Source organism: Protopterus annectens, chromosome 9.part0, assembly GCF_019279795.1.
Source record: "Protopterus annectens isolate FY-2018-M chromosome 9.part0, PAN1.0, whole genome shotgun sequence".
Taxonomy (NCBI): Eukaryota; Metazoa; Chordata; order Ceratodontiformes; family Protopteridae; genus Protopterus; species Protopterus annectens.
Window position 1 is genome coordinate 477,944,052 of NC_056743.1, and position 22,531 is coordinate 477,966,582.

Sequence of the window (22,531 nt, forward strand, 5' to 3'; positions counted from 1 at the left end):
ACCTCAGTGTCACTGCTGGACAGAGGCATGGCAAAATAATGGGCATAGTATCCTTCAAACTTAAGGGGTGGTGAAAGCCACAAAATCTTTGGGCTAGGCTTATAAATGCCGTAGGGCAGATAGCCTAGTATGAACCTATGAATAAGAATAAGAGATCGGTTTAATCTAGAACAATATTGCAAAAAAACTTACAAAGTGACACACACAAATATAGAACCGACTATGAAAGACCCAGTTGTAACAAAAAGACAGAGGATGCATCAAGTAGAACAGATAGAGAATGTTTACCGTGTTACTGTCTGATTACTAGTCTGGAACATTTATGGGTTGATAGACAGGAAAAGTCAGGATAAGATACTAACCTACATTTGCAGTAGCAATGTACAGATAATGTTGCAAGACGTGCACCTAAATCATAAATAACATGAACGTTTTGTAAATAAGAGTGAGAATGAGGGATTCTTTGCTAGAATAGAGGGGAACTGAAAGGAAGGGGTCTTAATATTAATTCCTGAAGGTATTGAAATAAAGATTGAGGAACAAGTGAAGGGTAGGGAAAATTTATAGACAAGAGTTTATTGGAAGGGCTAGGCAGCTACATATTGGCTGTGGTATATATTCCACCATGAGTATTGCGATAAGATGCAAAACATATTATAGGAATCATTATATCATTTCATCTAGGATGTATGACACTTGTTGGAGACTGGAACACTGTAGGGAATACAGAAGACATTTCTGAAGGATCATGACATAAATACCAGTTGAGAGCAGTTACTTTGTGAAATATGTGCATGTAGTTGGGGTCATTAATGTAGTAAAAATAAGTGGGCAAAATTTGGTTCTTGGGCATGATTAGATAGATGTTACATATCAAAAGAATACTGTAACACCTTGAAAATAATCCAGCAACAATGTTAGACCATGCACGTATCCAAATTAATTGTACAAGTAAGTAAAAATCTATTGTGATAAACGTTGGTATTTTCCAGTATTTCTTCAGAAAAGGAAGCCATTCAATGATTGGGTAGGTTGTGTTTGAAATGCTATTAGATTTGAATCTAAGCAGTTAAGAGCTAGCAGATGATTGGGATGATTGTAAATTGATGATTAGAAATATGGTAACAATGAAAAGCAACTGAGATAGGGAATAACAGTCACAGTAGGCATCTAGGGGGCTTTTAAAAAGTAAAATATTTACAGAAGCAAAAAAAGAATAAGTGAAATGCAGCATAATGAAGGGAAATTTCAAGAAATCAGAATGTCTATGGAAGAGAATGAATTGCAGAGTAATGGTTTTAAAAAACATTTATTTTACAATAATCGTATAACTAAGTTGTTGTCTCAATGTTTAAAGCAGCAGGATGAGAACAAATCTCATGAATAATACGAAAGAGTAGAAGTGGACTCTGGTAAAAATTATGAATGATGTAGGCTATTACAGAGCACTTTATAAACAAGATGTAGTTGTTGAGAGAAACAAAGGAAATGGTAACCTATTTGAGACAGAACATACTCAATTAATAGAAGTAGGAGGACGAAATATAAAACGGAGGAATTGAAATTAAAGAAGCAATGAGAAAACGCTGTACAGGGGAAATCCCTCGGAAATGATGGAATTCTAATAGAAGTGCAGACAAAGAACGAACAGGAAATAAAATCTGGCTAGTAGTTTTTGCAGTATTTTTTTCTAGAGTGGGGTAGGAGTATGCTCTTGACTTCTAAAGAAGCAGTAGTGGTAGTTATACTAAAGGAAGGGAAAGATGCCCTTGATCCAGGGTCACCTAGACCCATTTTTTATTTTTAATTATGACTACAAAGTGTTTGAAGATTTTGGCAAATGAATGACTGATATGGCCAAGAATAATAGACCTAAATTAAAGTGAGTTTATAGAAGGTATGTAAACATTTGACAACATTAACAGAACCCGTCTGATTCCAAAAGATACATTGGACAGTAATAAATAATATTAATGTTAATAGATTTGGATGCAGTAAAAGCATTTGACGGAGTGAATTGGCAATTTATGAAAATATCCTTTCAAGGCATTTGGGTTTCCACAATCATGTACAACATTGTTATACATTAATATTTACAGAGGAAATCAGGCTAGCGTGAAATATTGTATTGAGGAGTCTAAAGCGTTTAGTCATACAAGAGGGAACTAGTCAGGGGGGTCCACTTTCATGGTTTCTTTTTGTCTTGTCTCTCTGACTAATGGCTCTAAATATAGTCAAATATAATTGGATACATATGAAGATATGTAGCCCTTTTGCATACATGTATGTTACCAATCTGTAACATGATAAAAAAGTTATATATATTTTTTAAACCTCTTTTTATTAGGATTATATCAGTAAAATACAAAAATATCCAAAACAGATCTAAAACAAAATAGAAACTACACAATAAACATAACGATATACAAATCTCATCTATATCTAAATGGATTGAGTTCATAGTTATGAAGTAATGTCATGACAGAATATATTCGGATATCAGTTTCCAAGTATCCTTCTGTATTGTTTTTTGCTTCATGGAATACCACAGATATTTATGTCACATAGTTGCTTTCTAGCTATTTGTCTAAATCCTTTCCGTGATATCTTAGACCTGTCTTTCCAATTTAGGGTGATGTAATATTTTATTAACATAAATGTTGTTACTAGAAGATGGATATGTTTAATATTCGATCCTAGTGGAGGGATGTGCAGGAGAGCAAATTTCCAAGATAAAGTTGATTTTTCATACCCCATTTTTTCTAATTTGACCCTTAGGGCACACCAAAGTTTGTATGAGCATTTACAGCTCCAAACTATGTGTATATCATCTGCTTCTTTCGAAGGGCAGAATTGGCAGTGTGGTGGAATCTCTTTGTACATCTTATTTAAGATTGAGGGCGTAAAATATGCATTATTTAAAATCATAAGTTGAGTATATCTCAATATTTGGAGGGGTATAGCTTTGGACTGTTTCTGGATCGCCTGTGCAATTATGTTGGATGTAATTGTAGAATCCTGTTCTGTCCAGTATTTAGAGTATATAGCCTGTTTAGTGTATCTCATTGACATGATGATTTTATAGACATTTGAGATCATTTTCTTTTTCCGTATCAATAGATCCCATAAGGTTTTACATGTAACTATGTGTGAGTGTGGGATGTCAATACCTTCCCAAAATCTGTAATATAATTGTTTTAATTGTCTTACTATGGTTGTATATTTAGTCGGTAGATTTAACTTGTTCCTCATGTTGGCTACAGATTCCTGATTAAGTTGAAGAAAGTCTAATACTGTTTTTTCCCTCAGCAGTGGGTATGGATTCAAATTAATCATCCTATCATTTAATTGAATATTGGGATTAAGATGTAGTGGTTGGAGTGTCAAGAAAGCTGTGTATAAATTCAGTGATTTGAAAAGATTTTGTGTGATTTTAATTTGTTCCCATAGGTCGTTTTGAATTTTATATCTTCTCCTGGACGTTCCATCTAAGAAAGGGAGAGCCATGGGATTGAATTGTAGTGTTTTAACGTAATTGTGGTATAATTTCACCCAAATTGGGCACCATTTATTGGGTTCAACCCTATAACTTGCAATATTGATTATTCTGCTACTTTTGTTAATTTCATAATATAATCTAAAGTCAGGCAGTCCCAATCCACCTTTGTCCTTAGGATACATAAGTTTTTGATAACTTATCCTGATAGGTCTTGGGTGCCATATAAATTTCGATAGGGTTGTTTGGATATTATAGAAAACTTTATTATGTATCAGTGTGTTGGTTGCGTTGAATATGTAAAGTATTCTCGGGAGAACATTCATTTTAATAATGGCTACTTTGGATAGAAGAGGGAGTTTAAGTTGTGTCCATCTTTCCAAATCTTTTTGTACACTAGACCATATATTATCCACATTATCTTGATAATAATTATGTGCGTCTGTATAGAATGATATTCCTAGGTAGTGTAAGTGGTCTCTGATTTTTATATTTTGTGGAGTAAATACACTTGGGTATTGTGCGTATTTATTTAAAGGGAATATTGTTGATTTGTCCATATTTACCTTATAGTTCGCAAATTTAGAAAAATATATCTAATGAATTATTTATCTTATTAAGGTCGGTGTTGGGGAGGGAATAATATATATTTAAGTCATCTGCATATGCTGACACTGTTATCTCAGTGTTAAATAAGACCGGAATATTGTGAAGTGTTTTCTATTTTATTAGTAAAAATAACGGTTCAATATACAAATTAAATAAAAGAGGTGATAGAGGACTTCCCTGTCTTATCCCATTGTTAATTTTTATTTTCTTTGAGCTATATTTGTTTATTTGTAAAATGGTATATGCTTTCGTATGCAAAGTGTTGATATAATGAATAAACTGAGTAGGAAAACTAAATTTTTGCAGAATAGTGGTCAAAAATGGCTTATTAATTCTGTCAAATGCTTTAGACGCATCAGTAGCTAGGGTGTAAATAAGTGTTTGTTTAAGGATAGAGAAATCATTGCATGAAGAGTAAGTGTCTGATCAACTGTTTGCCGGTGATTAATAAACCCCGATTGCTCTGGGGAAATAATTTTTGTAATTACTGTTTTAATTCTGTTGGCTAATATTGTTGCCATAATTCTCATATCCAAATTAGTAATAGAAATGGGCCTATAATTATTAGGGTTGGTGGTGTCAGTATTCGGTTTAGGTATTAATATAGTTCTAGATGCATTCAGATGAGGGTCAGTAATACCAACTTGTATAATGTGCTTAAAGAGATGATAGAGTATAATCGACATCTTAGAACTAAAGCATTTGTAAAACTCAGCAGAGAAACCATCTGGACCCGGTGCCTTATTATTTTTGAGATTGTTAATTGCTGTATTAATATCCATTTGTGTAAACTCAGCTGATAGAAGAGCTTGTTGTTGTTCATCTATTCTGGGAAAACTTAATTTATTAAGGAATAGATGCAACTCCTGTTCATTGAATATCGTGGGTGTAGGGTTGTACACTTCTTCATATATCTTCTCAAACACCTTAATTATATCTTGTGAATTATGATATCTATTTTGTTGAAAGATAACTTCCAAAATATATGGAGTAGGTTTATGTTGATTAAGTAACCTTGCTAATAAAAAAGTTATATTTGACAAACTGAAATATTTAATAGTGTAGCAGGATCTAAAGTAAATTGAGCAAAAATAGATGTTTTTAGTAATGAATTATGTCTCATCACGACTTGGTGCAGAATTTTCCCTTTTAGGGTGGTCATGACAAGATGGGATGCTTGGGAAATTTGAAATGGGATATTAAACAAGCAGCTAAAAAATGTAGGAAGAAATTACTCAGAAGTTAAGTAAGATAAAATGATAGAAATTGTTATTAATGAGCATCAGCAATAAGATGCAACCGGTTATGATGCTTTGGTTTTCCATTTTCTAGTTGTGGCTTTCTTAACCACTGTCAACACTAAGGCCAACAATGTGTTCACCTCTTTAGTACATTGTTGCACCTTCTCAATCAAAATATCTCTATACTGAGGTTAAATTCTACTCAAAGTATAGGATTTAGCATATCATTTGATTCATGTGAAAAATTTAAACCTACCTTCTATCAACCAACTTTAATCCAGGTCTGTTATTCTTAGCAATATCTGTAATTCTTTTGCCAAAAATCATCAGTCTGTAGTCATGGTTCAAATTAAGAAATGAGCCTGTGTGACCATGGATAAACCAAGAGATTGGGTATGGAAGAATATAAAAAGGAATGTAAGGTGGATTTTTGGAGTGATGATAAAAGAGAAAGTGTGTCATTGGAAAAACTAATATTGACAAAGGAACAAGGTAGTTTGCTACTTCTAGATTTGGAGGCATTCTATAAGGCCAAGCAGCTCAGATGAATGTCTTTGATTAGGGCATGTAATATATGCTGATATGAAACATGTTATAGGCATAGTGCCTGATGAGACAGCAACAGGATCACAGTTTGGCAGTGTTAGAAAGGGAATATAAAAAACGCTGTATACAGCCTTGTATACACCAACCTGTTAAACAAGTCTTTACAATTAGTTGGACCTTGAAAAAATAGAATGTCAGTAGGCTGTACTACATATAGTAATTAGCCACAGAAGAAATTGCAGTGAACACTAAGAAGAAAAATAACTCCGATTTTCAGAGCAAATGACAAAAGAAGATGAGATAGTAAAATGGGATAAAACAAGACAAACTTTTGGGTAATTGAACTCAGATCATCTTGGATATGCAAGTATAATGTTAGGGCTAAAGGAATATATACAGAGGCTAGATAGTAAGTTTGTTCAACCACAGAGAGTAGATTTTACATTTTAGGCCAGAACATAAATGGCAGATGAGAAAAGTGCAATAAAGTAAAGCATGTAAACCTTAGAATTCTTGAATAGAGCTGTTTGCAGAAATATTATTATACCCCAATGAGACTTGATAAAATGTTCTCTTGGATAAGAGGCATATGCTGGAGGTGTGATAGTTCAGAAAGAGGTTCTTGGGAACATGTATTTTGGGTATATATGGAGTTGTTTCAGTACCAAAATGAATCAAACATGCTGAGTTTTACACATGAAACAGAATTTAACCTTGGTATACAGGCATTTTCATTGAGTTGGAATAACGTAATGTACTAAAGAGGTGAACACACATCCGCGGTGGTGGTGCTGCGGTAGCGTTGTCGCCTCACAGTAAGACGCTGACTGGTTCGACTCTCAGCTAGAGCGTCTTCTGCGTGGAGACATGCGTGAATGGGCGTACCTTCGTTGAAGGTTGTGGGTTAGGGCTGGCAACTCAGCACGTAAAACTCAACTGGCAATCATTAGCGGACTGGAGTTCCGCTGTGGCAACCCCTAACCGGGAAAAGCCGAAAGACACAACAACTACTAAAGAGGTGAACACATTACTGACTTTAATGTTGATAGTGATTAAGAAAGCCATAACTAGAAAATGGAAAAACAAAGATAAACAGTCAGTGAGAGAGAGAGAAAAGGGTGATTAAAATATGGAAATGAGAACTGTTAGATATCAGAAACAGAACTCCCTAGTTAAAAAAATCTGTATACGATACTTTAATGGAAATTGAGCACACAAGGGACATTGATATGTAACAAACATCTAATGCGTACATCTGTTTGATAAAGTAGATAGTATAAAGCCACTGGTCCAATTAAGATTTGTAGCATAGTGAAAATAAAGCCGTATGGTCATTAGCTAATTCCTGCTTTCATCTTCTATTGTAAATAATTAACTTGTGTATGTTTTTAATGAGCATTGTTAAACTTGATGGAATAATTGTTTGCAATATATGGATTTGTGATTAATAATGACAATTTGTTGAACATTAAATGTTAGCACAGATTGGCATGTGACTAGTTTATTAGTTTGTTTGTTTACTAGTTTATTAGTATTAGTACTGTATAAACAAAATGGTTGCATCGGCAATCTGTGCTGAAATAAGTATACTCTGCATAGGAATTGCACACTATGTAATGAAAGTGTGGTAATTCATATTGTAGTAACACTGGAATATTAAGACTTTGTGGATAAAGATGTAATAGAAAAAGTTTTTGCAGTGTAAAAGTGTGACACAGACAGGTGTTTTTTCTTTTTTAGCTGAATTGATACACTTAGGCTTGTAAAACGTGAAATGTTTTGCAGCTAGTCTTGTGTGATTATTTTGAAGGAGTTTCTTGCCTATTCCAGGGGTTCTAGCTGTATTTGTTTCATGCATTAATTTTTATTTGGGTGATTTGTTTAGATAGTGATGCCTTATAAGGTTGTTTGTAACTTATTGTCAGGTAAAAGCATATTTTTCTTTTAGAATAAGGCCAAAACTATTAGTGTGTGTGTGTGTGTGTGTGTGTGTGTGTGTGTGTGTGTGTGTGTGTGTGCATGTGTAGATAATTTTGTACATTAACTAATGACAGTATAAGCAGTCTATTAAGGTCAGCATAATGCTTTTGAATTTTTCAGAATGTTTGCTGTTTTTCATAGGGGTTGTAGATTTTAAATTAGTTTACAGCTTATGATTTTAAGCATCACTTGTAAGAAACACAGAGGTAGTATATTGGATATTGCACAAGGCTTTCATTGTTTAACAACACCATTATGTATAATATGTGCATACAAACTATGTATGTACATGCTTGCATGTTCACAAATCTATCCTAACTGCATTGATCTTGTAAACTAACACCACCTAAGATGAGCTGTGACTGACTTTGTCTGCTGTCTTTGCTTCCTGTCCTCATCTCTTTTCATACTACAGATGATACTAACCTAATTTCAGGCTTTGATCTACCTGAGAGCAGTGAAAAGCTGGCAGAAGATGAGTTTGACCCAATTCCTGTGTTGATATCCAAAAATTCACAAGGTAAGAGGATAGCTGAAACAAAGATGGGATTAATATAAAGTCAGTCTTAACAAAATTAGATTGTAGCTGAACTGACAAACTAATATACTTCTCTAAATGAAGTATATAGTATGACATTTGATAGAAATTTGCTAATCTCGCTTTTAGGTCCAATTTGGGTCGTAGCCGAACTTGCTGCTGACAGGAAGTTAGGTGCATGTGGTACATTCATTCACTCACTCCATAATGATTTTATTTTCTTAAACAGAGTATTTGTACAAGGAGACATTTTAAGTCAGAATTTTTTTTTTTTTTAGCATCTACATTGTAGTCATTCAAGCATTTTACATTTTATTACCATTTATTGAAGCCGTTTTCTTACCAATTATTCATTTTTTGCTAGGGAAATTCATCCATTGCTTAACATAATAATGCAAAATTTTTAAGTACCACACACTTAAATTGTAGTCTCTCTGTTTCCCCTTGTCAGTCATAGTTTACCCTTTTTTATGTCCAAAGCAATTTATTTTATAAGTGACAAATAAAGAAAATGCCAAAACGGCAACACTTCATCCCTGAAAATATAGTCTTTTCCGTTAGCTTTTCAGACAGAATGTATGTTGCTGTAGTTTCTCTGATGTGTGGTAATACTGCTGCCACAATGAAAACAGACTCAAATTTATGCAGTATACCAGGAAATTTCATATACCTGGCCCTGTTCTGCATCCAGCAGAATACAAGTAATGCCAGAGAGAAGCACTGGACCTTGCCGAACATGAAAATGCCATACTGCTCCTGTCTGTACTGCACCAAGTATCTTGGGAGATTCTCTTGTTAGACAGGAAATGTTTGTTCGTTTTTTCTTTATAAGTCCTAAACCGTGCTTAGGAGGATTATCATTTAGGAGGGTAAGATGCGTGTCAAAGATGTCATGTTAAAATTATCTGTGTTCATTTTTTATCGGCATTTGGACATAGTGTAGGGCTGAAACATTGGTCTGTCAAAGTTAATTTATTTTGCTCTGATTCTTTCGTCTGTTTAAGATCTATGATCAATTTATACAAATTGTTTATAGTATTTCATTGTTTGCTTCATTTTTTCTTTATTTTTTTTTAAAATGCAGTGTGTACAAATATCTATGTACTCACTGCTATTAAGAATTTTTTGCTGTTTTGTTACTGTACACGCAGAGATATAATTTTATTGGATTTGATTCTACATGATGATAAAACATTTGTATGCACTAGTTCAGCCAGTCCAAACTTCATATTAATACAGGTATGTAACCTTATGGAGGTACCTATTTTGGTCCACTTGAGCCTTCATAACAGGTTAAACCAAGATGATGAAATTCAGAATCTGAGGAGTGTAATGTGCAGGAAACAAATTAATATAAAATGGAAACTGGTCAAGCTGAATATTTGCACACTGAGTGGCTAAAATGCAGATTTGAAATGAAATTATGGGTTAAGATGAGTACCATCAGTAAATAGTGTTTGATGATTTGAAATTTGTTTGGAGCATTTTAAAACAGTCCTTTCTGTGGTCATTATTCTTGTGAACAGAAGCGCAACCGAAAAGTAGCATGATTCGTTCTGTAGTACTGAACTTAATTATGGTGATTTGGAAGAAGCAGAAAAATGTGGTTGTCAAAACAAAGGAACCACATTTTGTTGACACTCTTTAAATTTTGTATTTTTCCCCAAGTGCAAAAAATATGTGCTTCTAAAAATCCTACCTTTTCAGTTTTTAAGGCATGTGACACTTCCATAAGATGTGATGTTGCTAAATAGTAATTTAAAATGACCATCGTTCTGTATATGGAAAGACGTCCTGCTTGTTGTTTAAAGAGCATTTTGTCTTAAGTGAGTTATATCGATGTAATAATTACCATCATCCAAGCAAGAAAGACCCCAATAATTGGAGGTTTTGTATAATGTTAGTTCTAAACCGCAGCCATATGTTGTTAAAAATATAGGACTAAGAGTCATATGGCTAGCACTGAATTAAAAATATGCAGACAACACTGTGAATTCAGTCACATAAAGGTCCATGCAGTAAAATTATATATTATATCCTGTAATCTGATAGGATCCCGTTTGAATCCAAACAAAGCAAGTTTTAGTGAGCCGAATGCTGGACGGCATTAAATAAGTTTCTTTCTCTTTCCTTTTACCTAAACAATGGAGCATTCTCCCTGTAGTGTTTTATTGGGCAGACTCTCCTCTGAAGGTATAGTGAAAAGTATTCAGTGTATATTTTGCTTTTTTTTTTTGTCTCACTGCTTATGTAATGTGCTGGATTATAAATGAGTTATTTGCAATGTAGCCAACATGTTTATACAAGCTGTAGCAATTAAATATGTTGAAAATAAACTTTATGAATCTGAGTGTTTTGTAATAGTCGTACCTTTTATTTCCAGGTGATAGGCAGCAATAACCTCAGTAGCGAGCAGAGCAGACTGGTAAATCACATTGTGATTCTCAAAAAATGGGGTATACCAGGATTTTATAAAAAGATAACTTAAGACAGCCTTCTATGACATAAATTAATAGCTAATATTTTTGTATTAGGTAGTGTTTGTTTTTGCTACAAATTGCTTGTACCGTACTGTAATGGTCAGGTGTTTGCTGTTTTCTTTCTACCCATTATTATGTCAAACAAGGCCACTGAGTTTAAAAAATGCTCAGCCTGCAGCCGTAAGATTCCGCCACAGGATCTGCCTTTATTGTGTGTCTACTATTTGGGTGTCTCACACTTTGACACTACGGCATGCACTACTTTCGGAGCTAGGATACTGCAAGGATGTTGAGAATAAGCTTATGCTGAAGGGCCTTTTTCCCTGCAAAGTGATGATTTTTTCTGTTCCTGCTCCTGAGATTTCTTCTCCTTTGTCTAAGAAGATGGAGAAAGAGGAGAGAAAAAAGCCCAAATAATCAGGCAGGGAAAAGGAAAAAGAGCAAGAAAAGAAAATCCAAAAATACCAGAAAACGATTGCTGGAGCCATTGGAGCTTCCCGGTCCAGCGTCAAAGACACCAAGGTATTTGGCTTTGAAGATTCATCAGATGTGATCACCATCTCTCCCTCTGTGATTCACACCAGAGCCAGTGAGTCCAAGGCTTCATTCCTCATTTCTGCAAGAAAAGTGCTTTTCAGACAGTGTTGGTTGCTTCATCCTTCAGGTCCTTCTATTTGTTGAGGAGTCTTTTCAGAAGCCGATGTCAACAGAATGATGCAAAAGTTCCTTCAGATACAGATTCATTTGGGGGTCATCCCAGTACCAACCCCTTCTGTGGCTCTGGGTGCAGCCCATACCACCTCGCCATTGGTTTCTCCTGTTCTGGTTTTGGATCCAAAGTCCATGGGCCTGAGTCTGCCTCATAGAGCACCCACGTTAGAGCTACCAACGCTTTCCACTTTGACCCTTACTGTTTCCCTTACTCTCTTGACTGGCCTTGTCAGATTGGGATGAGTTGGAACAGAGGCTGAGGTCAAGGTTAACTGCAAAGTTCTTGCAGCCATCCCTTTTCCTCGACACTGGACAGCTTGGTGCCATTGTCTGCCTGTGATTTGGGTCATGTCAAAGTCAAGGACACCCCAACCTTTTCCTTAGTGGCTCAGGTGGACGATCCCTCTGTCCCTATTTTGTCTTCAGCTTTCAAGGCATTTGAGAGGGTCCTGTCTAGGTCCAGAGAAGAGATGACACTACCACACACTGTTCTCTCCTGACCTCCTGTAGATTCTGTTTCCATACTCGTTCACCTTGATCAACAAAGACAGCCTGCTTTATCCTCAGGAGTTTTCACCAGGTAAGCTCCCAGTCAGATTCCAAATCTTTCCTGAGAGTCCACACAGGAGAGGTTCCTAGGAAGTAGGCTTGTAAGAGTAGACATTTGGACTCTTCACCAGAGTTATTCAGTCACTGAAGACATGGGTATTGATGAGGGAGAGGGTTCGCCATGATCTCCTCTAGAAGACTTCTCATTTGAAGACATTCTGGAATTAATGAAACAAAGAGGGGGGGATGGTCCTCTGAAGCCCCCTCTCATGAGGAGTCAGTGTTCTGGGAGGCGTGTGGGGCTAGCACTTTATCTCCTATGTGGTTCAGCCCACTAACGAACTGATGGACCTCATTTCTCAGTGAGCATGGAAGGAATCTGATGTGGTGGAGCCAGTTCCACACAGACCAGACAAGATTTTAGTGGCCCCTAGGACTAGATCCCATGGGAGAAAGGGTTTTCCAGTAGATCCTTCTTTGTGGCTGCCACTGTCAGGAGAGAGCATTGGACAGATTTGGGAAATGGACATGCTTCAGTAACTCTTGCAGTCAGAGTGCTGAACTAGCTTGCTCATATGACCTGTTTTCAGAGGGACTTAATGAAGTAGTTGTCAAAATCCCTGTCAGGTTATCTACCTACAGACATCCAAAAGGCAGTGGAGCCCCACTTGTTTTACCCTCCAGTCAATGATTGCTGTATCCATGCATCTCCTTTCTAATGCAGCTGATGATATAGCTAGGGCAGCAGGCACCAACATTGCTGTCCATCAGCATGCCTGGTTGGGTCTGTACATCTTTGTAGAAGGCTTCAAGATGTCCTTCATCAATGCCCCTTTTTATGGTTTGACCTTTTTGGACCTAAATTGAAAGATGCTCACAAGAAGTAAGTAGGAATGTAAGATCCTGTCTGCAGTTGGCATATTCTTCTCCACACCACAAAGGACCTTCTCTCAAAACCAGAAAGGGGGAAAAAGTTGTAGTTCCAAAGTTTCCAGGGTATTGGACAAGATGCTTCTATGTATAGACTGAGCAGGGGGGAGTAACTTTAACAGATGTCATCCCAGTGGCATATCACAAAACCAAGGGTTTCTAGGTCCTTTCACTGAGAAACCCTAGCAGCACTCCTGAACAGTTGCCTAACTGACACATTGGCGGCAGTAAGGGAAGGAGTGATTTTCCCTGCACCCTCAAACCTGGCAGGCCATCACTCAAAATTCCTTGGTGTGAAGGATAATCACCAGAGGCTACTTTTCTTCCTTTGGTTCCCCCTTTTCAGAAAAAAAAATAAACTTCCCACCATGCCACCCATTCAGATGGACTTAGCAGCAGAAGTAAGAAAGCTGCAAGAAAAGAGAGTCATCCTGCAGGTCTCCCAGAACAATCAGGATCTGGAATCTATTCAAGGTTATTTTTAGCTTTGAAGAAAGCAAGGGACCTTCGGCCCATCATGGACATAAACCACCTTAATCAGTTCATAATGCAGACAAAATTCCAGATGGTTGCAGTGCAGTCCATTCTGTGTCTTCTAAGGAATGATGACTGGATATGTGCTCTATAGATCTCTAGGATGCTTACTTTATCATATCAGGATAACAAAGCACTCCAGGAGATTTCTCTGCTTCTGGCTAGAAACCATCACTTTCAGTTTAGAGCAGTGCCATTTGGCTTCACTGCAGACCCCACCAAATGCAAAGCAGTGGTAGCAGCATATCTCAGGCTGCAGAATTTCCAGGTGTTTTCATATTTGGACAGTTGTCCACATCATCCAAGAATCTACTGGTCAAATGCAGAGATTTCTTGCTCCATCTGGCTCCACAGTTGGGAATTATTGTCAATCTTTTCAGGAGCCAGCTGACAGCAATGCAGTCAGTAGATCTTATCAGATACCACCTGGATACACCAATACTCAAATAGCCAGGCTCCCTCAATCCCCGGATCCTGTCCCTGCATTAAGTTGCTTCAGAGGCCCCCGTCATCATAGTCTCACAACAAGACTTATTCATTGACTTCTGGGCCTAATGGCTGCTTTGATCATGTTATTCCTTCAAGCAAGATGTTATATGAAGGTCCTGCAGTGGACACTTTCTGCTCAGTGGTCCTTGATGTTTCATCCCTTTCACATCTCAATACATCTCACACAGATGTGTGGGAAATGCATCATTTGGTGGTTGACCTCCCCCACTGTACCATGGGCTTGGCTGTTCTCTCCACCGCCCATGGTAACCACAGACAATTCCCTTCTGGGGTGGTGGCATTTCAGAGGGAAGACAGATCAAGGTTCTTGGTTGACAGAGGCTAGTCTTCACGTCAGTGTATTGGAGTTGAGGGCAGCCCTCCTAGTTTTGCAGGCCTTTCTGGACTCCCTCCCCAGGGCTGTGATCTTCGTCCAGGTGAAAAACATGGTAGTAGTCTGGTTATATCAACAAGTGGAGAAGAGCTTGTTCATGCCCACTGTGCCAGAAAGCCATGAGTATGTGACAGTGGGCAATGTCTTCCCATTGCTTTCTAATCGCAGTGCACATCCAGTATTTTCGATGTTCTGGTGTACAAACTGAGCAAATCTAGTCTTCAGTCCCACTAGTGGTCCCTCAGTCAGAGTGACAATGCAGATTTTCAGCTGCTGTTGCTAACCTTGCTGCAGTCTACCTAAACAGCAAGTGCAGCAGTTACTTTGCCCCAATTCCTCAACAGGGACCTACTTCAAGGGACACACTAGTGCACAGTTGGCTGTTGAGTCTACTTTTTGCTTTTCCATTTCATCTGATAAGAGTTTCTTCAGAAAGCCAGAGGGTGGAAGGCCATAGTGATTTTCATTGGTCCCTTTTCACCCCAGCATTGTTGGTTTGCCCTTTCTCTGACTCATCTAGTAGATCATTTTTTGGTGTTGGATCAGCGCCCAGACATTCTATATCACCCATCAGGACAGCCTCACCAGAATCTAAAAAAAATCCCCTAAAATTGACTGCATTGTGATATTAACTTACAAATCTGCCTCAGTTCAACAAATTCTGTATTGTTAACCGTGCCCCCTTGTCTGGGACTACCTTTAATGGTCTCCATAACTAAAAATGTAAAACTATACATGATTCTCCATGTTCTAACAAATGTTTGGCAATGGCACTATATCGGAGACCTTTTTTACATGATGAAGATGGTCCCTTATGCATTCCCTTAGTCATCTATTCACTTTGCCAACATAAATTTTTTTACAGCAAGTGCAGCTAGCTAGATATATCAAATTCTTGGTTTCAGAGCTGCAGCTGTAAATGTATAAACTGTACCTGTGTCAGGGTGAACAAAAATCCCAGATTCGTTTATATAATGACAAAAACCACACTTCCCACCCTTATTTGTAGTAACATTATCTGATCTAGGCAGAATATTATCATTATTCATAGGGTAACAAAGTCTTCTTTTAAGAGAGTTTTTTATGTTTATACAAAAACCTAGGAGATTCCCCCACCATCACACTGTTCTCTCTGTCATTGTGCATTATATGCCAGTTTTTCATAAAAATTGTTTTATTTGATCAATATCCATGCTATAAACTAAGGGAACTTTAATATTCTTCCTTTCATAACAACTGAGATTTCCCTATGGGGAGATGAAAAATAAGGTTTACCACTTGTAGTACTTTTACTTTTTGCTAATATTATTCTCTCATCAACATCTTACTTCTTGTACCCCATCCCCCAAAAATCAACTTTCATTTCATGTATTTTGGCATCGGAATCTCCCTCCTTGGCATAAAGTCTAGATGCGATCATAGCCTGACCTCTAACTACATTACTAAAAACATTGGGGGAATGCTTACTTGTACACTGTAAATATGAGAGTGAAACATCCCTTCCTATATAGTTTAGTATGAATCTGCCCATCTGAATTATGATCTATTTTAATATCCAAAAATTCAATTTTTTCTCTGGAGAGGTTTAACCTAAACCTAAATGTGCTTCTCTTTTGTAAATAATCTAAAAATGTTTCTAATTGTTCCTAATCTCCTATCCCAAGAATAAAGATGTCATCCACAAAACGACAAAACAATCTTGTATATTGTTTGTACTATCCCTCACCCATGACATAAATGCTTTCCCTTTGACCCATCACTATGTTGGTGTAGCTGCTGGCACAGGTGCCCATAGCTATGCCAGCAGTCTGTAGGTAGTATACCCATCAAAAATAAAAGCATTATGTTCTAACACCAACTCAAGGAAAAAAATGGATAAATTCTAGCTTATTGATAGAATAAGTGCTGTTCACCTGTAGAAACTCCTTCACCATCTGTATACCCTCTAAACTCGGAATCACAGTGAACAGAGACTGAATGTCTAATGTCACCATGTATGTGGGTATTCTGTTGTCACTTTCTTTAAGATTATTGTATAAATCTTGCAAAAAATGTTTACTGTCCCATAATACTACCCCATACTGACCTAAATGGGTCTGAAGTTTTTTCTCAATATATATTGATACTGGCTCAGTGAACCACCCTCCCCCTGATACTATAGGTCTACATGGGGGTGTCAGTGGGTCCTTCTGAATTTTTGGCATTCCCTGCAACATGGGAATTAATGGATTCTCAACCATATAATTTCGGAACAATTCTTTAGTGATTATGCCAGCAGTCACACAGTCACTTAATGAAGCTACAATTTCTTGGGACATCAAGGTTATTGTACTATTTTCAGTGACTTTGTATGTGCTATTATCTTGTAACATTTAATTTATCTTCATAGAATAGACCACCCTATCCATTACAACCACCGAACCACCCTTATCAGCAGGTCTAATGACTTGATCTGTTCATCTGCATTGTCTTCAAAGCTTCCCCCTCTTTCTTGGTCAAATTAACAAATCCAGGTCTCGTATTACTGCATAGCAGTTCATATATTTCTCCTTCACAGACCCGACTAAGCACTTCTAATGCAGAGTGGTTCTGTGGTGTGTATGCACTGTGCTTTCTGAATACATGCGGGTCTACAATAACTTCAGTCTGATTACCAAACATTAACTTAAGCATCAAATTTCTAATAAGCATTAAATCAACAATAGTGTCAGCCAAGTGTGCTTGCTGAGCAGGTATAAAAAATAGGCCTTTAAGGACCTGAGACTCAGCTGTTGAAAAACTTCTGTTCAGTATATTCCAAACTAATTGTTGTCTCCCTTTCACCACATTGTTTTTTATGATTGGATAATTGGCTTTTTTGAATGACTACTTTCTCTTGGTTCTTCCCTTGCTGTGAGATCTGGTTTTGACACCCTTCTTGTCTCCTCGAAAAGGAAGGGGTAACATAGGAAAAACTTGCCCACCATTAGAAACAGTTGTTTTAGGGCGAACAGCAGATACTATGTCAACCTTATCAGCTTGCTGAACTAGCCTGCCCTCCTATGGTTTACCATAAACAGATGCATTGATTTTGGGAGTGGAAATATTCTCATTATGGGTGGTTTATTATTGAACTGGGCCTGTATAAAGCTGGGTCTGTTGGATCTTTACTCTCTTTATGTATTACAGCTACCACTCACTGCTTTCTTCCAGGAAGTTGGTACTTCTCCTTCTCTTAAAATACTGTTAAACAAAACCTTCCAGATCTTTATCAGTTTTTACCTCCTGGCTTCCAAACTTCCACAGGAATACCATCTCTTCCTGGGGTCTTTCCTGTAGATTGGTTATACATCACAATCTTTAATTGTACCTCATCTATCTCTAGCCTTGGCATACTTAATTCTTCCATAAACATCTTTTTATCTTTCCTTGATTTCCATATTTATCTTCTTTATACAGACTTTTATTGACTTTCTAAAATATTTCTAATATCTCTACAGGATCTCGTGTTACCTTCCTTGTTATACGCTATCTAAGCTTGGTGACGGCCTTTTTTACTTTCTGTTGCCTGAGTCATTGTGCTAAAAGTTTTTGTGTTTTACTGTTATTATCAAAACATATTTGCTTAACATCAGTCTTTCTAAACTCGTGCATATTATCAAGGTAATCCTTTATTTTCTGCTTAGCATTCTGAAGTTGATCCTCTTCTTGTTCTGTGAGATATTCCCCCTGTTCTGCAATACTTAAACATTTGTCAGTCCTCCTAAATAATTTTTGTTACTACTTAACCATAGCTCCCTTTCTTTTATTTCCACCCTATTTTTAAACTCCACCTTAATTTTATCGAACTCCCTAGTTATATTTTCAGAAGAAATTTCTGTTCTCTGTCTGATACCTTCTGAATAACCTCCACTACCCATTCCTTAAATTCCTCTCTTCAGTAGGTAGGTGGGAAAGCACCAGTGTCTCATTATTTCATTACCATGTGTTTTTATTTTAGTCATTATTGGCTCATAATCTGAAATAGTTATTGGGTGCGTATCAAGACCTTTAATTAAATGCACATGTTCCTGTGAAATGTAAATTCTGTCTAGCCTAGCCAAGTTTTTATATCTGGGGGAGTAATATGCAATTTCACTCCAGGCTCCAATAAAGGAATCCATATCTTCCATGCCAAATATTTTCATAAATTTCTTCAAAAATCTACTGTTCTTTGCTATACTTTCCCCTCTGGGCCCCCCAGACACGTCTTCACTGTTGTAAATCACATTCCAGTCCCCACCTATAAGTAATATTCCTTGCTGGAAATTTATTATTTCTCCCAGATTTTTCTTAAGCTCCATTATAGCAGTTTTAGGTGGAATATAAATACATGGCAGTGTAATCTTCCTCCCTTGTCAGTAGCCCCTTAGCACTTTAAATCTGCCATTATTATCTTTTTTATTCTCTTCTATCACTATTGGAGCTCCTCTTACAGTTAATATAAGTACTCTTGTTTTCCTTTGTCCCAGGTATTCCACTGAATAACCATCCTGAAAACCTTTCTTGATCGAATGCACATGTTCACTTCTTTCTGTGTGTGTCTCCTGTAACATAGCTATTTGCACTGTAGATTTTTTATGTAGTTCACTACTCTTTCTTTTTGTATTTATCTGTAAGACCATTGACATTTAAAGACATTACAGAAAGCACTATTGCATTAAAATGTTATTATTCCCACCTTTTGTGTATAACACCTTTTTATTAAATGTCTAGTTCCAGCTTTTGTGACAGTTGAACTTTTATACAGTTGGTTCTTGTCATATCCATTTGAGCCTATGTCGCATCTTACAAAACTTTTTTGTTTTATTGAAAGTCCTCAAACAAAAAACAAACACTCCCAATACTGCTTAAAACATATTAACTTAATACTAACACACAAAACTATGTACCTCTTCATGTACTAAAGTTTTACCCTCCTGATGGGAACAAAAGTCTCAAACTGACAGCCACACACACAGACTTGAGTTAACATAAAAGAAAGGTTAAACATGCTAAGATGCATGGTGCAGCCTGTGCTTCTTCTAAGTGCTAATTGGATTTGTCTTTTCTTTATAGCTCTCCCAGCTGAGAAAACCCCTGAATGCTTTCAGAGAACATTATGGCCTAGTCAATTTCTCTTCTCATTTTGTTTCTTCAGCCAGTCATTCTCCACAAGCCTGTAGCCAGTTTCTCTTTATCAGATTGTCATGGAGATATGACAGCCAAGCAGCCAGTTTCTCTTTATCAGGTTGTTTCTGTGGAAACGTGTAGACGAGAGAGAAGGTCCTCACTGAGACAGATGCCTGGTGTCACAGCCATGGCCTCAAGCTCAATGCCAAAAGGTGCAGTGTCATCCCCTTTGGTAAAAACACTGTACCCATGAACTACCACATAGGCAGCACTCTACTTAACACCGAATGCATGATTAGAGACCTTGGGACCCAGGTGGACAGTAGTCTCTCCTTTGATAGTCACATCGCCACAGTAGTCAGGAAGTCCTTCTACGTGGCACACCTCATCATAAAAGGGTTCTCATCCAGGAAAAAAGAGGTCATTGTTCCCCTCTACTCAACACTCATTAGACCCATTATAGAGTACAACGCCCCTCTTGAAATGTACCTCACAAGACATCTGCAGCAGCTGGAAAGGCCACAGAAGTACCTCACAAAGAGGATTACTGGCCTCAAACAAATGCCCTACACTGACCACCTCAAAAAAACTCCAGCTTTACTCCGTAGCATATCGCCTACTTCCGAGGTGATCTCTGCCTAACATATAAAGCTATGCCAAACCCAGAGCTGTTGGACATGCTACACCTAAATAAATCCCAATCCCTCCGAGCTACACGCTCTAGGGACCTAAACCTTGTCACCACAATAAACAGGACATGCTGGAAGGATAGATTCCTGTCCCAGAGACTTTCCATTACTCTGGAACAGGTTACCCATCTATGTCAAGCAAAGTTTTTCATTAGCACTCTTCAAGAAAAATCTTGATGAGTGGATGGGAAATAGGAAATACACCCCGGGGATCACTTCTGTGCCTCTGCTCGACAGTGGCACAGGAAAATAACTTTATTGGGTGGCGTAAGCCAGGGAACCTTGTTGGCTAGGCTTATGTAGGCCCTTGGGCCGTTAGCCTAGTACCTACTTATGAACGAGCTGCAGAATTGCTACTGAGCATACGTGTATTTGCTAGAAAAAAGCCACGTAGTATTCAATATTCTTTATAATTTACTTCCTTACAACTTGTTGCTAAATCAATCTAAGGTCCTTAATCCAGTCATTTCCCCATGCAAGTATGAAAAAACACATTAATTTTTCTTTTGTCATGCTCTTTTGGCCAGGGTTTTTTTCCATTGCATTCCCTACATTTCTTAAAACTGAACAAGAAGAGAGAGAGTAGGGAGAACGAAAAGGAAAAAAAAAAAAAAAAACAGCAGCACCTATTTACAGTCCCCATTACAGTTTAAAAAACTGAAAAAAAAAATTACGTTATACCAAGCAAAGAAAACCATACCCCACAGAAATAGCAGTAGTAAGAAAAAATATTAATTCTGGTAATCCAGTTGTTGAACCAGATGAAACAAGACAGCACGTATCTAGCATTAGAGTAACTTTATAACTTTTGCTTTTCTTTCCCAGCTTCTGTCTGTAGTTGCCCTTTAAGTAGAAAACAGGCAGACAGACTCTCTCCAGATAATGCCTCTCCCATTGTTTTGTTTCACTGTCATTGGTGCCTTAAAAGGGACAACTCTTATTAGCTACTCAACTGCTGTTTTCCTTTTGTGTGTGTTCCTTATGTCCTGCTTCCAGGTTATATATTTTTTTATCAATGCAACAAGTTGATTTAATTCAGATGCTGTACTTGTTGCATGTTGTGCAGGACAGTAACTCACTGAAATAATCGCTGCTTTGTAGCTCCTGGGTTTGGGCCTACTTTCTTGTAACTAATTGGAGTTTGTGTCTCATCCCTATATTTGTGTGGATTAGTTATTCTTTTATCCTCCCACCTCCAAGAAGTATGCTTATTGATTGGCTATACTGAGACAGCTTATGTAATTAATGCAATATAAATTTGATCTCAACAACATCAGCAATGACCAAAATTGCAGGTGCCTTATAGCTCAAGTATTCACAGCAGCATTCTGTTCTTTTTTTTATTTTACCTGACCTTGGGGTGGGGAAGTGCTTGTGTGAGAGCAGTAAACTGAATTATATTACTGTAGCCATATTTTGTTTCACTTGCTCCACAAACATCAGAGGTGTACAAGCATCACCCTTTTGGGGGGCTGTGAGGCTGTGTGTAAAATAAAGGCACTTACTTGATTACTGTTACATTATTAAATGCATTACTGTGGTGATTATATATTTCTTTGTCTTAAATTATTTAACAGATGCACACACAAACATAAAGCCTTCTGCTTAGGCAGTGTTTTTGAAACTTGAAACATGAAAGGAAATAGTAGCTGCTGTTTGGGACTGGAACCCGTGATCTCCAGAAATTCACATTGATGTCACTGCTTCTGAACTAAAAAGAGATGTAGGAAACTAGTCCTATACAAGGGTTAATATTTTCCTTTTTTGTTTATCATTGTCAAAAACAAAGCTTAAGCAGAAGGATTTTCTGGCATGTGTGTGTAAACTGACCTTAATCATCATCCTAGGGAGTTTCCTAACTAAAAGTAGAAAGGGATTTCACTGGAAAACTCAGCACCTAACTGCCTAGAGGCTCTTATTTGTCCACAGAGAGTACCACCAGCACAGTATGCTGGAGATATTGGGTTCTGTTCTCAAACAAGATATTTTTCATGTTTTAACTGAAGTGAGACTTCAGTGCTGCACACAGAAAGGGGCTATCCTTTTTTGGGTGTGACAGCAGAGTATATGCAGCAAGTTGAAATACATTACTGCAGCCATTATGTTCATAGGTAGGTACTAGGCTATCGGCCCTGGGGCCTATACAAGTCCAGCCAAAAAGGTACCCTGGCTTTTGCCACCCAAGAAAATTATTTTCCTGTGCCACTGTCGAGCA

The 22,531-nt window shown here is 37.4% G+C and overlaps 1 protein-coding gene across 8 annotated transcripts in view; it reads left to right on the forward strand.

The window, feature by feature from the left end:
* The window catches only part of AAK1 (AP2 associated kinase 1), a 1,655,011-nt gene that overhangs the window by 1,513,652 nt on the left and 118,828 nt on the right, over positions 1–22,531 (forward strand). For 6 of the 8 annotated variants that reach the window (XM_044083018.1, XM_044083020.1, XM_044083019.1 and 3 more), the window contains one exon: positions 8,288–8,392. The exons of the other annotated variants lie outside the window; for them this stretch is intronic. In XM_044083018.1, coding sequence (XP_043938953.1) covers positions 8,288–8,392 — 105 coding nt within the window. The remainder of the gene's footprint in view (positions 1–8,287; positions 8,393–22,531) is intronic. 8 annotated transcript variants of the gene reach the window in all.